At 43.9% G+C, this 17,163-nt stretch overlaps 3 protein-coding genes across 3 annotated transcripts; 2 read left to right on the top strand and 1 right to left on the bottom strand.

Annotated features, from left to right (window-relative positions):
- The first annotated feature begins 442 nt into the window (after positions 1-442).
- Positions 443-4,691, top strand: LOC121301013 (BRISC and BRCA1-A complex member 1-like). The gene is made up of 8 exons (XM_041230085.1): positions 443-819; positions 1,193-1,251; positions 1,578-1,698; positions 1,808-1,886; positions 2,363-2,387; positions 2,668-2,797; positions 3,068-3,154; positions 3,700-4,691. The coding sequence occupies exons 1-8, from the start codon at positions 484-486 to the stop codon at positions 3,898-3,900; spliced, it is 1,038 nt and encodes a 345-aa protein (XP_041086019.1). The 5' UTR covers positions 443-483; the 3' UTR covers positions 3,901-4,691.
- A 71-nt stretch (positions 4,692-4,762) lies between these two features.
- Positions 4,763-6,894, top strand: LOC121301014 (ankyrin repeat and LEM domain-containing protein 1-like). The gene is made up of 3 exons (XM_041230086.1): positions 4,763-5,197; positions 5,789-5,941; positions 6,338-6,894. Exons 1-3 carry the CDS (start codon positions 5,133-5,135, stop codon positions 6,507-6,509), a joined length of 390 nt encoding a protein of 129 aa, XP_041086020.1. The 5' UTR covers positions 4,763-5,132; the 3' UTR covers positions 6,510-6,894.
- A 930-nt stretch (positions 6,895-7,824) lies between these two features.
- On the bottom strand, positions 7,825-16,839 carry LOC121300596 (protein ABHD8-like). Its single transcript, XM_041229202.1, has 6 exons — positions 16,480-16,839; positions 15,351-15,355; positions 12,152-12,898; positions 11,763-11,933; positions 11,164-11,380; positions 7,825-10,590 (listed from the first exon to the last, which is right to left on the bottom strand). Exons 3-6 carry the CDS (start codon positions 12,886-12,888, stop codon positions 10,420-10,422), a joined length of 1,296 nt encoding a protein of 431 aa, XP_041085136.1. The 5' UTR covers positions 12,889-12,898; positions 15,351-15,355; positions 16,480-16,839; the 3' UTR covers positions 7,825-10,419.
- Positions 16,840-17,163: the final 324 nt, after the last annotated feature.

The following is a 17,163-nucleotide window of genomic DNA, read 5'->3' as shown; positions in this document are numbered from 1 at the left end:
ATTTATATGTACAGATAGTAAATTTGACTGCTGCAGAGGTGTCTTGGTAATATGCGTTAAAATAGAATAATTGTCCCACACTGTCCTGGTGAAGATATATGAAGAGACCTTATTCGCAGCCAATTTACAAAAATGAATTATATAAAATTGTGGCGTGCATCCGAATTGACCAAATTCTGTGGGGTTTGCCCTCCACCTCCCAAATTTGGGGGGTGGTGATCTCTCACTAATGGAAATAATGGACTCCTGTTGCATAGCAGTTCAGCCATTCCGGGTTTTAATATGAGCTTGATTAGCCCCAGTGTGTGTAGGTAACAAGCTCAGGTGTGTCTTATTAAACTCATAGTAAAACCAGGAATCAAACTACTGTGCATTGGGGGCCTTATTTCCATCCCTGTATCTTAAATGCTCACAGAAAATCAGGAGACGTAAACGGTCCACTATTTGTGATCTTGGTTCCCCCTCAGAGGTTGTGGTTCAGCAATGGAGGTCCCGGAGCCTGGGCCAGCGGATGGGGAGGAACGGCTGGTGGAGTTGAGACCACGGACCCGCTCCAACCCGGAGGGGGCAGAGGACCGGAGGAACAGCAACCCCCAGACCACTGTGGGCAGCAGGAGCGAGGGAGAAGGGGAGGCAGCCAGGAGCGACAGCCCTCCCAGCTCAACAAGCAGCACTGCGGCCGCCACTACCGCCACCGTCACCACCACCAGCACCAAAGACCGGGCCAAACCAGTGCCACCACCCTCTGTGACCACTGCTGCCTCCCCAGCCACAGAGTACCAGCTGCGCACGCCCAGGGTCAACTGTCCAGAGAAAGTGGTAGGTGAGGCCATACCTGGGGTCAGTAAGAATTACAATTACAGCAGAATTGTTGGCTGAAATTACAATTATAAAAACTTATAAGTTGACAAAAGATGTGTGTGGAGGAGAGATAGTGATACATTGTTAAATGTCAATTCAGGATTTCATTTCGCCCCTGTACCAGCCAGACTCGCTGTGGTGAATGAGGGAAGCACACCTTTGAATACTTCCATCAGTTACATCTAGAATACAGGATGCTAAAGCTGGAGCCTAGCATGGCTACTTGTTTCATTATAATCGAATACTATAGCAAAGGACAACGCTACACGTCCAGGGAATATAATTGGCTCACGCTGGTATTGATGTGTTTGATCTTGGCTTTCTTTTCTAGATAATCTGCCTTGACCTGTCGGAGGAGATGTCCCTGCAGAAGCTGGAGTCCTTCAATGGGTAGGGAAGGCGATTACAACACAGCCCAGAATATTAACACAGATGCCTGTGATCCGTGTTACTCATTAGGGACTGGCCAGTGGCATGTAACTAGTGAGTGGATCTTGTGTAGTCATCTCAGGACAACTGTATTTTGTATTATACATCTTTTAAAATTGTTCAGGTATTACAATTTAAATTAGTATTTCAGACAGGGATACACACTTCGGCTTTTGGTTATATGTTGAGAACCGCTCATCCAAATAAGGTTAGACTCTCGATTGGTTGGTAACCCTCAGCCACACCAGATCTAGCACTTTTGTATTTTTCCGGCACGTGATTTTCAGGTCGAAAACAAATGCGCTGAACGTCTCCCAGAAGATGATCGAGATGTTCGTCAGGACGAAGCACAAGATTGACAAGCGTCACGAGTTTGCGCTGGTGGTGGTCAACGACGACGCCCTGTGGGTGAGTCTGGCGGAAATAAAAAAGGCAAATTTATTTGATGTAATCAGCCTTTCCTCGAGCCAATTTGAAGAGCATGTTAAACTCTGGTCGTTCTCTGTCCCCTTCACAGCTGTCTGGTTTCACGTCTGACCCCCGGGAGCTGTGCAGCTGCCTCTACGACCTGGAAACAAATGTCTGCGAGTCTTTCAGTATCCTTTGAAACACAGAGGCCTCCACAAGGAAGACTGGCTCAGCTGACTCAGGAACAGATCAGTGCAAACATTGAAGCCACATCTGGATATTTCACTGATGTTAACAGTATAGTTGGGACAATTTCAGAGAGAAAAAACAGAATCAAATCTCATTATCAAGATTATCATTTAATGTTATCAATTTTATTATTAATTTATTTGGCAGGCACCTTTATCCCAGGTGTTACAGGGCAGTACAGGGTTATAATGCAACATTAATATTTAAATACAGTGTAGTTTACAGAAACTGCAAATTATACAACTAAAAGGCAATATGTAATAAGATGCAAAAAGTGTGCTGGTTGCTGAGTATTCAATATTAATATTATCATTAGTATTAATAGAGCATCACACTTGCACATGCTTTTTATAGTCAACCAATATTTTAATCATTAAAGGATAATGACAGTTTTCCCTTAACACTCTGTCTCCAGATCTTGAAGACCTTTTAAATCTAATGTAAGTTTTTTAATCATTACCAATATCTTCTTGCAAGGTCTGTAGGTCTTTGTTATTGTGGATACTTGTTGAGTTGCTAGATATCGCAGACAGTGGATAGAAATACAGATTCTTACTACAAGAAAATAAAAAAACCCAACATATTAAATCATGTAGTGTTTCTTTAAGCAGGAGGTGCACTCCCCAGCAATAAAAGATCAAGTCATGCAGCACAACGGTTTGTTACCCAAAGTGGCAACACAATACCAAGGTTAACCGACCTGTGCCCCTGTCCCTACAGCCGCCAGAAGATAGAACTGCCTCAGACAGAGAACATCCAGACAATCCCCCCTCCATACGTGGTGCGGACCCTGCTCATCTATGGCCGGCACACCGGACAGCCGCAGTTCAACCCCTCCGACGCCATCAGCGTGAGTGCACGTCACATCAGCTTTAATCACGAGGACACGCTGCCTCCCAGTCCCACTGAGCTACACCGCTTCCCTCGCAATCTCTCGGCTCGTCCCACTAGCCCACACTGCCCGGCATGATAATCTTGAATCAGCCTGAAAAATGTCCCAGTCGTCAATCCCTAATCAGATGATAGAGAAGTGTTTTTTCTCATGCACTCGTATGTTGCCGTGAGCCTTACTGTTGCAAGGTCAATCTTGACTCTCTCTCCTGGTTTGTCTCCCCTACAGAAGATGCTGCAGTCTCCCTACTTCTTCTTCGACGTGGTTTACCTTCACAATGGAGCCGAGGAGCAGGGCGAGGAGAGCAGCTGGAAGGTGAGAACCGGCAGAGTCTGCTTCGCTTGGGGGAGTGGGGGGAGGAAAAGTGACATACACTTTTAAGGGAAAGACTTTTGCTTTCTTAGCTCTGAATTCCTGTTTGTTCCAGTGACTCTTTGAAGCTAAGCAGCAGGCATTAGGTTTGCAAATGCAGTTACAATTTAACCACTTTGAGACTTCTTCAGAGTGATCCACCTGTGCAATTCCATGTTGATGCTGGTGGAAAATCTCTGGAAATGGGGTTTGTTTTGATAAAGGGTGTTTTACTGAATCGCATCTTGCTATTTACCAGAAGCATTAAAGTCCTGTGCCAGAATTAGGAGTTAAACCACTGCCAATATCCTGAAGGGGTGTAAAGCTGAGGGAACGGGAAGCTACTGTGTGGTTTGGCACTCGGTTTCAGGAGACTCGGTTTCACATCAGCGGAGGCTTGGGTAGTAATACTGGAAAGTTGCCTCAAACTAGGTCTCCTGGAACCAGGTTTCATGAAAAAGTGGCTTTGTGTTGCCTCAGCTTAATGGGCTTTGCTCTTGTGCCTGCAGGATGTCTACACCTCGTTCTGTAACCTGGACTCAAAGGGGATTTGCTACCGGTTCGAGGTGTCTCTGTGTGGGCCGGCCGTCGAACTGCACAACTGCATGGCCAAGCTGCTGTCCCACCCCTTACAGAGGCCCTTCCAGAGCCATGCGTCCTACAGCCTGCTGGAAGGGGAGGAGTCCCAAGAGATCGAGGCCACTGTCTAGGAGGGAGAGGGAAAGGGGGTGTGGCCAGTGACGGTTCTTCCATAGCCCCACCTCTATTGACTGCTGGAGGGTGAGGGGCAAATATAGGTCGACATGGTGGGGGCGTAGTCTGACCGTCAGAAGTCACGCCCCATGTTGACTGCGAAAGGCGGAAGAGTCAGACGCTACCAACTTCCACAGTCGTTACAAATGACTGACTCGCGGGCGCTGCAGCTGTGAGACAGCCCTCTCCCATCTGTGTGTATGCAGTATGCCTCGTCAGCAGAATCTTTGTATTAGTGAGTGTATTTAGCCACTGTGTATAGTTTGTGCAAATTGAAAACCCCTTATGTGAAATGTACAGTGCTGTATGCCAGCACAGTGAACGCACACACACTGGAATTGCAGATTTCTGCAAGAGGTCTTAAGAAATGTCTCTGAAGTGAAGCAGCTGTGTTATGTGCCTGTTTGTGTGCAGGTGCAGTAAATGCAGTTCTGGTGCTACAGCTGAAAACTTACTTGTCGATTTTTCTTTTTCTTCCTAAAACCACACTGTCAGGTGATGTTATGTAATAGATTTAAAGATGTGTGAGATTTGAATCGGCAATTCATTTTATGTCTTTTTTTTTTTTAATAGCTGTGCTACAAATGCTTTTTTATTATTTAAGCAAAAACCTTTCAGCTCTGTCATGGGGGGAAGCTAATCTCAGAAAGATTACAGTGAGGAGATTTACAAACCCTGCTCTCTCGGTTGGCTCAACTGTATTTTAGATAATTGTCAAACTTCATTCTAAATAAACAGATGCACTGGAGAAAGCTGTGTGTGACTGTGGATTTTCTGATGGTATTGGATTGTATTATCAATTGCAAAAAAAAAAAAAGTGGTATGCTAATGTAATAATCATAATAATAATGTAATAAAATGAAATGTACAAATAACCATACATTTAACAAAGGCATGCCATTATAGTTGAAGGTAAACACATCAGTACAATGCAACTACTAATAGTTGGGGATGAAAAATTATTCACGTGTGCCGGTGATCCAAAATAAATAAACACGTGTATTCCCTAATCGCTGAGTCGATTGTGAGAAGAGAACTCCACCCACTAACACGATGCAGCAGGAGATTAGCCAGTCTGTCATGTCGATTCAAAACGCTGTGTTGTTGATTCGTCCAGAGTACCCCGAGGCTGAGGCACAGACCAGGATGTGAACGCCGGAGCGCTGGGAGCAGAAAAAAAGAATTTGCCATGAATGTTAACCGCAGGAATCTGGCGCAGCAGCTGTGCAAGGCCGTGAGCGATGGAGACCCCAGGTGAGTGTTAGGAGGAAAGCAGTGCATGCAAATTATTATTTACAGCCAATGATATTCAACAATGTTCTGCTGTTACCATCTTTATGGCACACACATATAATAACTGTGTGTGTGTGTGTGTATATATATATATATATATATAATGTATGCACAGTTATTTACAATGCTGCTGTATTGCATAATAATTTGCTGTTATTTTAATTGTGCTATTATATATTGAAAATGCACACAGGCTTTGGAGGAATTGCATTCATACACAGCTCGACTAAACAACGATAATTACAGTGTTTACAATATGTATTGGTCTGTTTATAATAATAACAGAATACTCAAGTTCTCAGTGTTTTGATTAAATCATTTTTGGTGCAACAATGCCACATGATGACCACTGTCTAAATACAGTGCTGTGACAGCCTCAGTGTCAATAGACTATAAAGAATACGATTGGATCTCTGAGTCCATTTCTAGGTCCGTGGGTATTGCTGGGGTTGTGTATTTCGGTTGGTAAACCTTTGTGTTTTCTCGTGGGGATGTTGTGTTTGCTCTGGGATGCATCTGGTTTGAGGTAACCTGTGATCTCTCTTTGTGCAGGCAGGTGGAGGTGCTGCTCACGCGGGGCGCAGACCCAAACCTCGTGTCCCCCAAGGGGGTCGCAGCCGTGCACCTCGCTGCTGGGAAGGAGACAGAGAAAAGGATTTGCTGCCTCAGTCTCCTCCTGCAGCACCAGGCTGACCCCAACATCAGGTGGGACGCCCAGCATCAGTTCCCCTAACCCAACATACTCTAATGCAACAGGAGAGGAAGTGCTGTAGTGTGCTGTTCTCTTATACAGCTGTGCTCTGCGTTTTATGTAGAATGAGAGCTAGTGGCTTTGCCAAGGCCGCACTCTTTCTGAAATGTACAGAAGATGGGGTTGGTAGAGAGTTCAAAAGTCATATTGTCACTTGATTTGAAAGAAACACAGAAGGCTGTTGAGTCCTGGCACTTCCGGTTCTCCAGACAAGGTTGAAATGTTTTTGCAAAAAGCAGAGCTTTGTAATTTCTAAAGAAGCAGATCAACCATGCTGCTATACTTTTCTTTGTCGTCGTCCCCCCCACCAAACTTCTTTTTGACTGTACTGCTTTTTCTTGTTTTTATAGGGTTGAAGATGCTGACCAATCAGAAAGGGTATTATGGGGTGGTGGCGACCTGGCCAATGAAACGGCGGCGTCTGTTGGGCGTGCATCTGCTCCGCAGTGCCATGCACATCTTTCTGGCGGAGGGGGAGAGGCAGCTGCGGCCGACAGACATCCGCGCGGGGCAGTGAAATAGTTTGATCTTCTGCTGCTTGAACCCGGGCAGCTACGCGGAAGCACAGCAGTGAGACAGAGCTACGATGACTGAGCCACCTCGAGCACTACACTACAGCCCAGCAGTTTGAATCACTTTGACCCTGGCACCTTGTAGCAGGACTTCTGGGTTGCACAGCAAACTGAGCAGGATGCCCTGGTTGGACAGAGCATTACAGAAAATGATAATCTAGTCGACTTGCTGAAATCTATCCTGGCTGTTAGACTGCATTCGTGATTTGACTTGGTCAGACGTTTCTAAATAAACTACTGACCGTTTTGTAATTGCACTGAATGCAGAGGCGCTGGCCCAAAGTTTTGCATCACCCTATAGCATGAAATAGCTTTGCTTTGAGTGAAACCTGCTGAATAATGTTACGTTAACGTATTGAATTGCATGCCGCTTTGTAGTTTTCCATATGCTGACAAAAATTGAAATACGTGACATGAAATATTGTACTACTATTAAGGCTTCTGGTAGACTTTCACGATCTCACTTTGTAGTTTCTTTTATTACACGATGTTAAGTAAAATATCAAAATTATTGTGTTATTTTTTGTTTTACTGTAATGTCTCAATCCTAAAATTCTAGGTGATACAAAACTTTTGGCCAGAGCTGTATTTACATGGAAAACTCCAAAGCGGTGTGTAATTCAATATGTTAACATAATATTATTCAGCAGGTTTCATTCGACTTTATGAAGCAAAACCTTTGGCCAGAGCTGCAGGCATTCTTGCAAGGATACCTTAACCAATACATCCTGGGTGGTAGTGGCATAGTAGCAGTGTAGAATGTTAGAATCAACATTGTAAAACGAGGTCTGTATTGTTTTACTGAGTGGCGTTGGTTCTGTCTGTGATTTCTTGCACGTTCTTACAAAGTTCTAGTTTTGTTTTCACAAAACCAGTTTTCATATAAAAAATTGAAGAATGCCCTTTGATTTGAAGCGGATCACGTTTTGCATTCTTCTGCCTTTACTGCTGTTACTCTGAGCTTTTGCATGAAGGTGGAGGGTTTGGTCCTCCCATGCATACTGATATTGAGGAAAGCTTGTCCTGTGACACAATTCATAACCGAGATTTCAGATTGCATCGTGTGCTGCAGCATCTGCCGCTCCCAAATCGCACGAGGGCAGAGACCCGTTCTGGAAAGAGGTGGAGAGTTTTGTGATGAAGCAGCACGTGGCACGGTGACCCAAATCAATCGTGTTTCAGTGTAAAAGGAAGCCGGCTCGTGCAGCGCTTTAAGCAGGCATACAAAAACATTCTTAACAAAAAAGACTGCCAGCACACAGGGCGAGAATATATACTTTATTTTACTGCTGGAAATGGCACTAATCCACATTGCACAAGTTGTTGAGATTTTAAGTATTTAGAATGAATTAAGTATTATTTCTGAGTAATTGCTACAGACATTTACATGTTTCCACCACACAGGGGCACCACAGTGGATTACTGACATTTTGCACAAATAAAGCAGAAACCAAATGCATGTTACAGGGCTAGACCACCACGGCTGGGTTCCCACTGGGACCCAGTTTCACTCACTCGTCAGTTGTCTCCAGGGAGTGATTGCAGTGTTCTCTTTAGCAAGAGGACAGGGAATCAGAGTTCAATCGAACATAGCCCAAAAGATTAGTTGCAGTTGTCAGCAGAAGCACTAATTTAGCATTTTAAAAGACATCACCAAAAACTAGGTAGGTACGTACAGATTCGATGTCTGATCGTGGAATGTTTTGAATTAAAAATGATCAAATCTCTATAAAGGGCCGATCTGCACCAACGTGGATTAAGCACTAACCCAGATTAAATCAAGGATTATAGTCTAATCCTAATGCACAAAACCTTAAATATAGGTTAAATATTTCTTAATCTAAGATTAAAACATAATCCCAGACTAACTAATCCTAGTTTAATCCAGGTTGGTACGATAAACCCTAAATGTCTTAATGTGAGGATGTATCATTTTAATGGAGAAAGTACTAAATACAGTTTCGAATTTACGGTGGTAAACCATGCAATATGCAACTCCTGATTTCTCCTTCACTAAAATTGCAATTTCTCTTTGAGACACACAATAAAAAGAAGGAGCACTAGGTAAGGTAGGGCTCCTGAATCAACGCTATAGAAAGACATTACAAGTATGTACAGTTGATGTTCAAATTTGGGGGAACTTCCCACATTTGTTGGATCAATGCTGGATCGTTCATCCATTATTGCTTTGCAGCTGGAAGCGACAGCAAATAAAAAAGCATGCACTGATCCCAACCCTTCCAATATTACAAGCTGTACAGTGTTAGCTATGCATATATCACCTTGTACAGCTTTCACAGGATTGTTCAGCAAATCTTACAGATTTTATCTTGGCGTGAAGGTGTCATAGGCTTGCTTCGTATTCATCAGTGATGAAACATTTTTGGTTAAAAATAAATATTAAATGTAAGGTGATTCATGGACACCACTGTACACTGAACTACCAACCACATTCACTGCCAGTCTGCCACAGACAAGTACTGTCACATTAGTAATATACCCATTCAGGGCTTCCAAAGCAATGCTCGTCCCTCTGTCTATCAGTATTGCATTGGAGGAGAGAGACATTGCATATCTGCAGGGAAAAGCAAAGCTATATACAATACACTGACACTGCTCAGCACAGCGGCCCTTCCAGTATATAGGCTGACAGTTTTTTCTTATTTATGTTTTACGTTATTATTATTTTTTTAATATAAAACAAAGAATTTGAATCACAAACCCGGCACAAACAACACCGATGCGGATTTTAATAAATAATTCAGAGCCGACACTCGCAATCTCGTTCTGGTTTTTCGGAATAGCGCCTGTAAAAACGGAAGGGACCAAACTTCCTGTGTCTTCCTGTCACGCCAAGGCTTGCCGACCTATCGTGGCTTATTTATTAATTTTTTTACTATTTATGGATCAGATCAAGAGGATTGTGGCTGGATTGGTTTTATTTATCCCGTGCTGGGTTATTGTCGGACATCTTCCGAATCCTTGAGTTCCACAAGGATTACTGCTGAGGACCTGTTTGGGTTTCCTCAGCATTCCTGAGACCTCTTTCGGACTGGCAGAGCCTCTCTCCTTAGAATCCAGTGTCTGCCAAGCGCATTAATTAGCTGGCCTTGGTTTGCTGTACAGTATAATACAGCTACACACACTAATAAATCCATTATAATATTCCATTGAGATGACTGCTGTGACATGTTTGCTCATGTCCATATCAGGGTAAGTCCTTGCATGGCTGCCTGACTTGGGACTCCTTTGTAGGATGAAGGGGGTGAACAAGGTACCCCTTTCCCCAAACCTGTACGCTGGATCAGTGTTCCCTATATACTATTTACTGAGGGTGTCAGCCTTTTTAACAGTTCACATTTTATTATTATTACAATAGCACCTCACATCATTACTCACTACCACAACTCCAGTCTAGCCATCACCTCCCACAACAGCTGCTCAGAACCTACCCAGACACAATTCATCCAAAGCCACAGCAGGATGTTACTGGGTAAAGTGTCGTCCTGAAATAAACAGGGTTATACAATTGTATTAGCAAGTTAGGGGCGCGGTCAGAACACTCGAAACCCTTGGTTCCAGAGTGTTCTGACTATTCCGGAATCCCGTGTTCTTATTATAAATGATTACGGTGAATAAATAAACCACCTTTTTTCTTTTGCTTTTCGTTTTATCTGCCTTTGATTCTCTTCCTTCCCTGCTTCTCTCTCGCAGAGTCCGAGACGCTGGGCCTGGCTCCACCCGGGAGCTCACAGCCCCGTCAGCGCTAAAAACAGCTCTCAGCCCGCGGACAGGCACGTCCGCAGCCAGCTGGCGATCAAGCCCTTGGTTTGGTTGGGGTTGGAAAGGTCCTGGTTGTTCTACTTGTTGTCCTGCGAGGGCGGGGAGTCCTGGGCGGCAGGGACCTCGCTGGGCAGGTCAGGCTCCCACAGGAAGAACTCATGCAGGAGGGTGTTCACTGTCTCAGGGCACTCCATCATCACCATGTGGCTGCCCTCGTCAATCACCTTCAGGAAGGCTATCAGCAGGATCTGCAAGAGGACGATAATCATCATCATCATCATCATCATCATCATAAAACAGTAACCTACTCATTTTTTACTTCTGTTAAGCTGAAGGAACACAAAGTCACTTGGTGGCTTGGAACTTGGTTTCAGGAAACTGCAGGACACACCAGAGAGAGTTGGGGTTTGATACAGCAAATTTCCCTCGAACCAGGTCTCCTGGAACCAGGTTTCAAGCCGCCGTTCATAAAAAAAGTGGCTTTTTGTTCCATCAGTTTAAGACTATTTTAGCTGTATTGTCATGGCCAAGTTGAAAGTGGTTTTACAGACCAAGATTAGCCCCAATCTTGGACTACCTTATATTACCGAAAGTCCAGGTTTAGTGCTAATCAATCTCTGAAACCTGTCGTGTGTGTGTGTGTGCAACTCTTCTGCAGCTCTGGTTACAACTGGTACTTGTTTCTTCTTAACTTCCTCATGAGAATTAAAGAATTCTGAATGATAACAAGAACCTCTTTGAACGTTACACAAGTAGAAATTTCCACTACAACAAAGTCTAAAAACAGTCCCTGATTTAGTGCCAGGAGGGTTTCCCTGTACCTCTGCCATGCGCTGGTCCTCCTCAATGGGCACAAACTTGTCATGCATGCCATGCACGAGCAGGATGGGCACGGTCAGTTCTGCATGGTACACCTCGTCCCCCTCTGGCCAGTACTGACCGCTCATCATGGCCCGCAGCACGAAGGACGACACGTTGAAGGCGTTGCCCTCCTTCAGCAGCTGCTTCTCTTTGGCACCTTGACGCGCGAACCCCGCCCTGACCAGAGAGAGAGAGAGAGATGCCATTAAGAATTAGCGTTTGTTTTATTTTAAATCCTGATACACCGTTATCCAAACTGCCATTAACTTTTTCTACACCTAGAAACAGGTTTGGGTTGAGAAAGTAAAGAAAGTTTCTGAACAAAAGGATGACGTAAATAATCGCCCAGTTCCTAGCAACTGATTCATCTCAAAGCTTTGTCAAGTCCTACCCTCTCTGCCCTAAGTCTGCCTCTCCTGAGTTACCCAACTGTGTCTTCTGGTCCTGCTGTTGGTTAGGGTTATCTTTGCCCCCTCCTCTCCCAGGGGCACCGTGTCCTTGGGAAGGGTTTTGCACTCAGTGACGTTATTTGCAGTTCATGGTTTGTGCAGACTCTTACTTGAGGAAGCTCCAGGCCAGGCAGGGGGTGAGGCAGTGCAGCACACAGGTGGGGAGGTTGAAGATGGAGCAGAGGCTGGGCTCCAGAGCCGTCGGACCGCCGCCATTCACCATCACCACCTTGTGGACCTGATCTGGGTACTCGTGGGCAAGGAAGGTACAGAACGACACCCTGCCACGGAGAGAGAGAAGTAACACTAGATGGAGCTGCCTAGGTACAGCATATTATTGTGAAATGACTCTCTCTGTAATTGCTATTGCCTTCGAGTTAAAGGTTTAACTAGCAAGCCTGTAGCGATCAATGGCTTTTATGCACTGAAAAACAGCTTTGCATATGACAAGTATATTGGTGCCTTAATCGAGGGTGTATTACAGAGTCCACACACTCACCCATAGGAGTGTCCGATGAGGATGTTGCGTTTCCGGGCGTATCGCTTGAAGATGGCCCGCATGTCCTCGGCCAGGGTGTAGAAGGTGTAGGCGGCCGCGATCAGGGGGGCGGTGCTGGCTCCGTGCCCGGCCAGGTCGGGAGCGATGACCCTGTAGCCCAGCCGGGAGAAGAAGTCCAGCTGGCTGCCCCAGATGTCCAGCGAGCCGCCCACGCCGTGGATGAAGAAGAGGGCCACGTCCGAGTGGGTGCCCTTGCAGCTGGAGATCTTCCTGTCGCAGTCGATCACCACGGTGCGCTTGGGCCTGCGTTTGCGCCGCCGCTCCCCGGCGGGTGGAGGCTGGGCTTCGGCGCCGTGCGAGGGCTTGGGTTCGGTAGCGGAGCTGTTGTAATCGGAGAGCTCCACCGTGCTGCTGGGCTCCGTGTTGCCGTTCTGGCAGTGCAGGATCTCCGAGCGCACCACGTCCCCCAGGTTCTCGATGACCAGCTGTCCGTTGCGGTAGACTGTGATCTTCCGCTTGCAGTGCACGACCCCTCGGCCAGGCCTCTGCTCCTCCTCCCCCGAGATCTCACAGCCCCCGCGGTCCGGGACGATGTGTCGGACCCGTAGCACCCGGCCCGGCTTCACCTCCACGAACTCGAACCCGTCCCCCGGCTCTGAGTTCTCAAGAGGTGCCACCGTGTTGGCAGACTTCCCCGTCAAACAGCACAGGATCCCCTCTGTGATGCTGGTCAGCATGGCTCTACCTGCCAGAGCAAGAACAGTGAAATCTGTATTCAAGAAGACACCTTATTAAAACAGTAGTCTTTCAGCAGCCTTCAGCAGCTCGGATGAATTTCTATAACTTCATGCATTTGAAATCTAATCTTCCTACAGCTTTAACAAAAAAATATATTATTAGGTGCGCCATTGGAAACTGCTGGTCTTCAGATCAATTACAAAAACGGATTACTCCTTCAAATAAGGCTGTGACGTCTTCAAGACAGTTGGGCTTTTTATTTGTCTTCCTACCTAGATGTTAAACCCAGAGTAACATTCACAGCGATATAGGGTTACAAAGTTGAATGGGAAATCCTGGAGGGGTCCTTCAATCCCACTGCTCTTAGAATAGCACTGTCTCACGTCACAAGCTTTAAATACAGAAGCAGAACGACAAGTGGAAACTATCGATTTAATTAGCTCTTCGTTCATGTCAGTGAAAACAAATAGAAATAGATTAACATGGAACTGGCCTTAGAAAAAATAAATGAATGACCTACAATGTCGTTTTTAGAAGAAATGAAATCATGGACAATGCGGGAGAATAAAGGAAAATAAATGGATAAATAGACCGACGCCTGACGGTTTAAACAGAAAGGAAACGTAGACTGTTAGTGTAGTAAATGTCATCACAAGCTCATTCGTAGATTTAAACAGATATAAGGGAGTGTAGTTACCATGGCTTCAAAAGCCTACAGATGCCTCCACTGTTTGTTTTCAAACACACACACTTTCCCTTGACAAAGGGATATGTTAAACATACCCGGTACTGTTTGACTTTTTAAGCAGCAGTAAATGTTTGCAATGGGTGAAGGCTGCAAGCAGGTCCCCCCTGCATTGCTTTCCACACAGAGTCACTGTGGCTGCTGAGTTTTTAATGTGCAGTTTCTTTTTCGATGACAGACGCTGTGCTGCAAAATGAACAGATTTCATCAAGTTTTGCATTCATCAAGACATATGTCCATCCGATGTATTGCACATGCATAACTGTCGTCTAGACGCAATGCTGTACAGTATAGCAATATGCATTGACTGTATAATAATTTTGGGAGCACCCTGATCTGAATTTTAATAAATGATTTTTGCTGTTTTCAACTTCTTCAAGCTTGGAATATCACACTCAGCGCCCTTTAATTGTATTTATTATTAAATACCCTGCAGCTACATTATTAATATTAGGCAGGCAGGTCTCTGTCCTGGACTGGAGTCTCTACTTGTCTCACACACTAGGCAGGGTCAAGCCTGGTCAGGTCTCAATAGCTCCACTCACACTGCAGTGTATGGAGTGTTGCTGGTGGCTCAGTCTCTCTCGCAGAATTTTTAGCAACTTAGTAAACTTAGAGTGCTTTTTTTGTAAAAAAAACTATTTAACAAAACTGCAAGACAGGAGATTTTGAATTGCATAACTAAAACCCCTGATGTCTGCAAACAGGCGCTGCGCAGTTCCCAAGTGAAGATGCGTTGGTGTTGTGGAGTCTGAATCTGCTTTAAAAACCCTCCTTGAGATTGCCGTGTGCGATTGACTGAAGGTTATTTTTTATCAATACGCCGTTACTGTCAGGATCACTGGGGACCTCACTCTGAGACAGCTCCTGTCTCGAACCAGTTACTGAGCGCAAGGATTGAGCAGAAAAGGCATAGCCTAGTACAAGAGAGTGAGCCAGGCAATACAGCAGCAAACTTGTGTGCTTTTAATTCTGTATAGCAAAAAAAATTACAAAGACGCAGATGTAAGTCAGGCACAATCTCATAATACTGATAGGAAAAATCGCTGCCTTGCACATTTCAAAAACTATGCAAAATCAGAGCAACCCAGGAGGATCGCGTCTAGCCCTTGCGTAAATAATATCATGAGATTCATGCTTCACAGTCCAGGTGCCTCTTTGCAACACGCCACCCATCCACAGGATCTGCAGGTCCTGCTGTATAAACGCAGAGGGATATAGATGACGCTGTCAATCTTTCAGACAGAACAGCCCGGATTCTGACTGGGAATAAGAGGCGTGTGTTTTACACTGTGCTAAACCCAAATTAACAAAAAATATTCTGCACTATTTAATTTGATAGAGGATGATAGTACAGCAGATCATAATGAGGACAAGTCTACCCCCCCCTCCCCCCCAAATAAAAGTCAGCACCTTTAAATGTGTTCTTCCTGATTCTGGTAACATAAAGACTTGTATTTCTGGTAAGAAGACTTACATTGTGATTCATAATAATAATATAATAATAATAATAATAATAATAATAATAATAATAATAATAATAATAAGGTCAACTTTGCCCGGTCAGTGAACAAGCAATTCGTCCGGTCACGGTCAAGGGTCGAGTTACCGACAAGCTTGGATAAAGAACATATCTCATGCGGTTAACATCTTGCCAGCTCAAATCAAGTGTTTTGCGGCATCCGTGGAAAAGTCAAATACTGTAAAGATCGTACGCGTGTCCGTTTTTAACCCATTCAGAGCCATTATCCTGATTTGAGGACAATCTTTAACTATATTGTTACTCTAATTACTCTAATAGGCTACACATTAAGAGATCGACGAAGAACCCAACACACACTGACAGTGTTTACTGTATATATATATATATATATATATATATATATATATATATATATATATATATATATATATATATATATATATATATATAGGCTGTGCTGTTAACCTGCTGGGGTGGGAAAATAGCGACTCCTTGGTTTGCTGATGAAGAATTGGGTCACACATTTACCAGTCGTCTTCAGATTCCCGAGCCAAAGAGTGCGTCATTGATTTCTTATGTATAGTAATATAATATAATAATAATATAATAAATATAATAATATATAATAATAATATGTGTTACACAAGTACACACACAAGTGTGTGTTCTTGGTTTTTTTTTGTTTTGTTTTGGTCTAGAACGATTGCTATTGATTTATAATATCTACAAGTTTAAAAACAAACGGTTGCTTTTTAACAACAAAAAAAATACAAAGACATAAATAAATAAATAAATAAATACAAAAGCCCCGTCGATTCTAAAGTGTATTAAACGGCGTTCCTGCGTGATTGTAAAAAGCCAGGCTCCAACCGTGCGTTTGAATAGCATTTAATACTGTATAACACACAGGCAGCAAATGCTAGAATGGTGCATACTTCAAAAGCCTGCTGCGGGCAATCTATGGAGATGCGATAGGTATTTCTGTACCTATTCATACACACTGGCATTGCAGCATTTAAATAAAAAAGAGAACACACACACACACACACAGACACAAACACACACACACAAACACACACACACACACACACACACACACACGCACACACCGAGTATGCATATGCATCCGCGGGAAAAGCACTTAGATTTTTTTTTGATTTAATCTCTGCAGACCGACAGATCTAAATCTCTACCGCATCCTTAGATTGCCATAAGGGTATGCTTGTCCTGTCTATAGCCATTTTGTGTAAACACAGGCGCACTAAAACATATTAATAACTTTATGTTGTATATATATATATATATATATATATATATATATCTATCATATAGATATATATATATATAATTATATGGAATAAAATTTTACAAGCAAATCTGTCGAACAAATAGATATTTTGAGAAATATTGCACGTCTTTTTTTTTTTTTTTTTTTTTTTTCCAGGTTCTTGCAAACAACACCAGTAGTCACCAGCATATCAGCCAATCCAATTATGTGGTTAGTTGGAATCTGCCGCTATATCCTTGCTGGCTTCCTCTCCCGTATGCATTACATTTTTAAATCTGAGGTGGGCGGCGGTGTGGGCATCGCACTGCCGATTAGCAGCGACACTGTGCACAGTGCTGCTGCAGGTGCCATCCTGGGACAGGTGTAGCGGCTAGATGCCCGAATCTCTGCACCTATCCCTTTGCCCTTGTATTGGGAACCCATAGAGCTCTGCATCCCCGCCCTTCCCGTCGGATTGACAGGGGCTCTCGCCAATTGTTGGCGTAATGCTGCCGCCGTCGAGCCTATGAGATGCCCCCGCTGCTGTTGCCAAGGGAGCGGGGCTGCTGTCTCCATAGGAATTCTGCAAGAGGCAGCGGTTAACACAGCTGTCAAATACATATCGTTTTAATAAACCACAATCTAATAACCCTATTATTATTATTATTATTATTATTATTATTATTATTATTATATTATTATACGTATTTAAAAAAAGTGAGTACAAATTAGTGGAACTTGTTTTGTTTTTTTGTTTTTTTAACTCTGTTCGGGGGGTA

The sequence above is a fragment of the Polyodon spathula genome, chromosome 26 (genome assembly GCF_017654505.1).
Source record: "Polyodon spathula isolate WHYD16114869_AA chromosome 26, ASM1765450v1, whole genome shotgun sequence".
In the NCBI taxonomy this organism is placed as follows: Eukaryota; Metazoa; Chordata; class Actinopteri; order Acipenseriformes; family Polyodontidae; genus Polyodon; species Polyodon spathula.
This window is presented reverse-complemented; position numbering and strand designations above follow the sequence as displayed.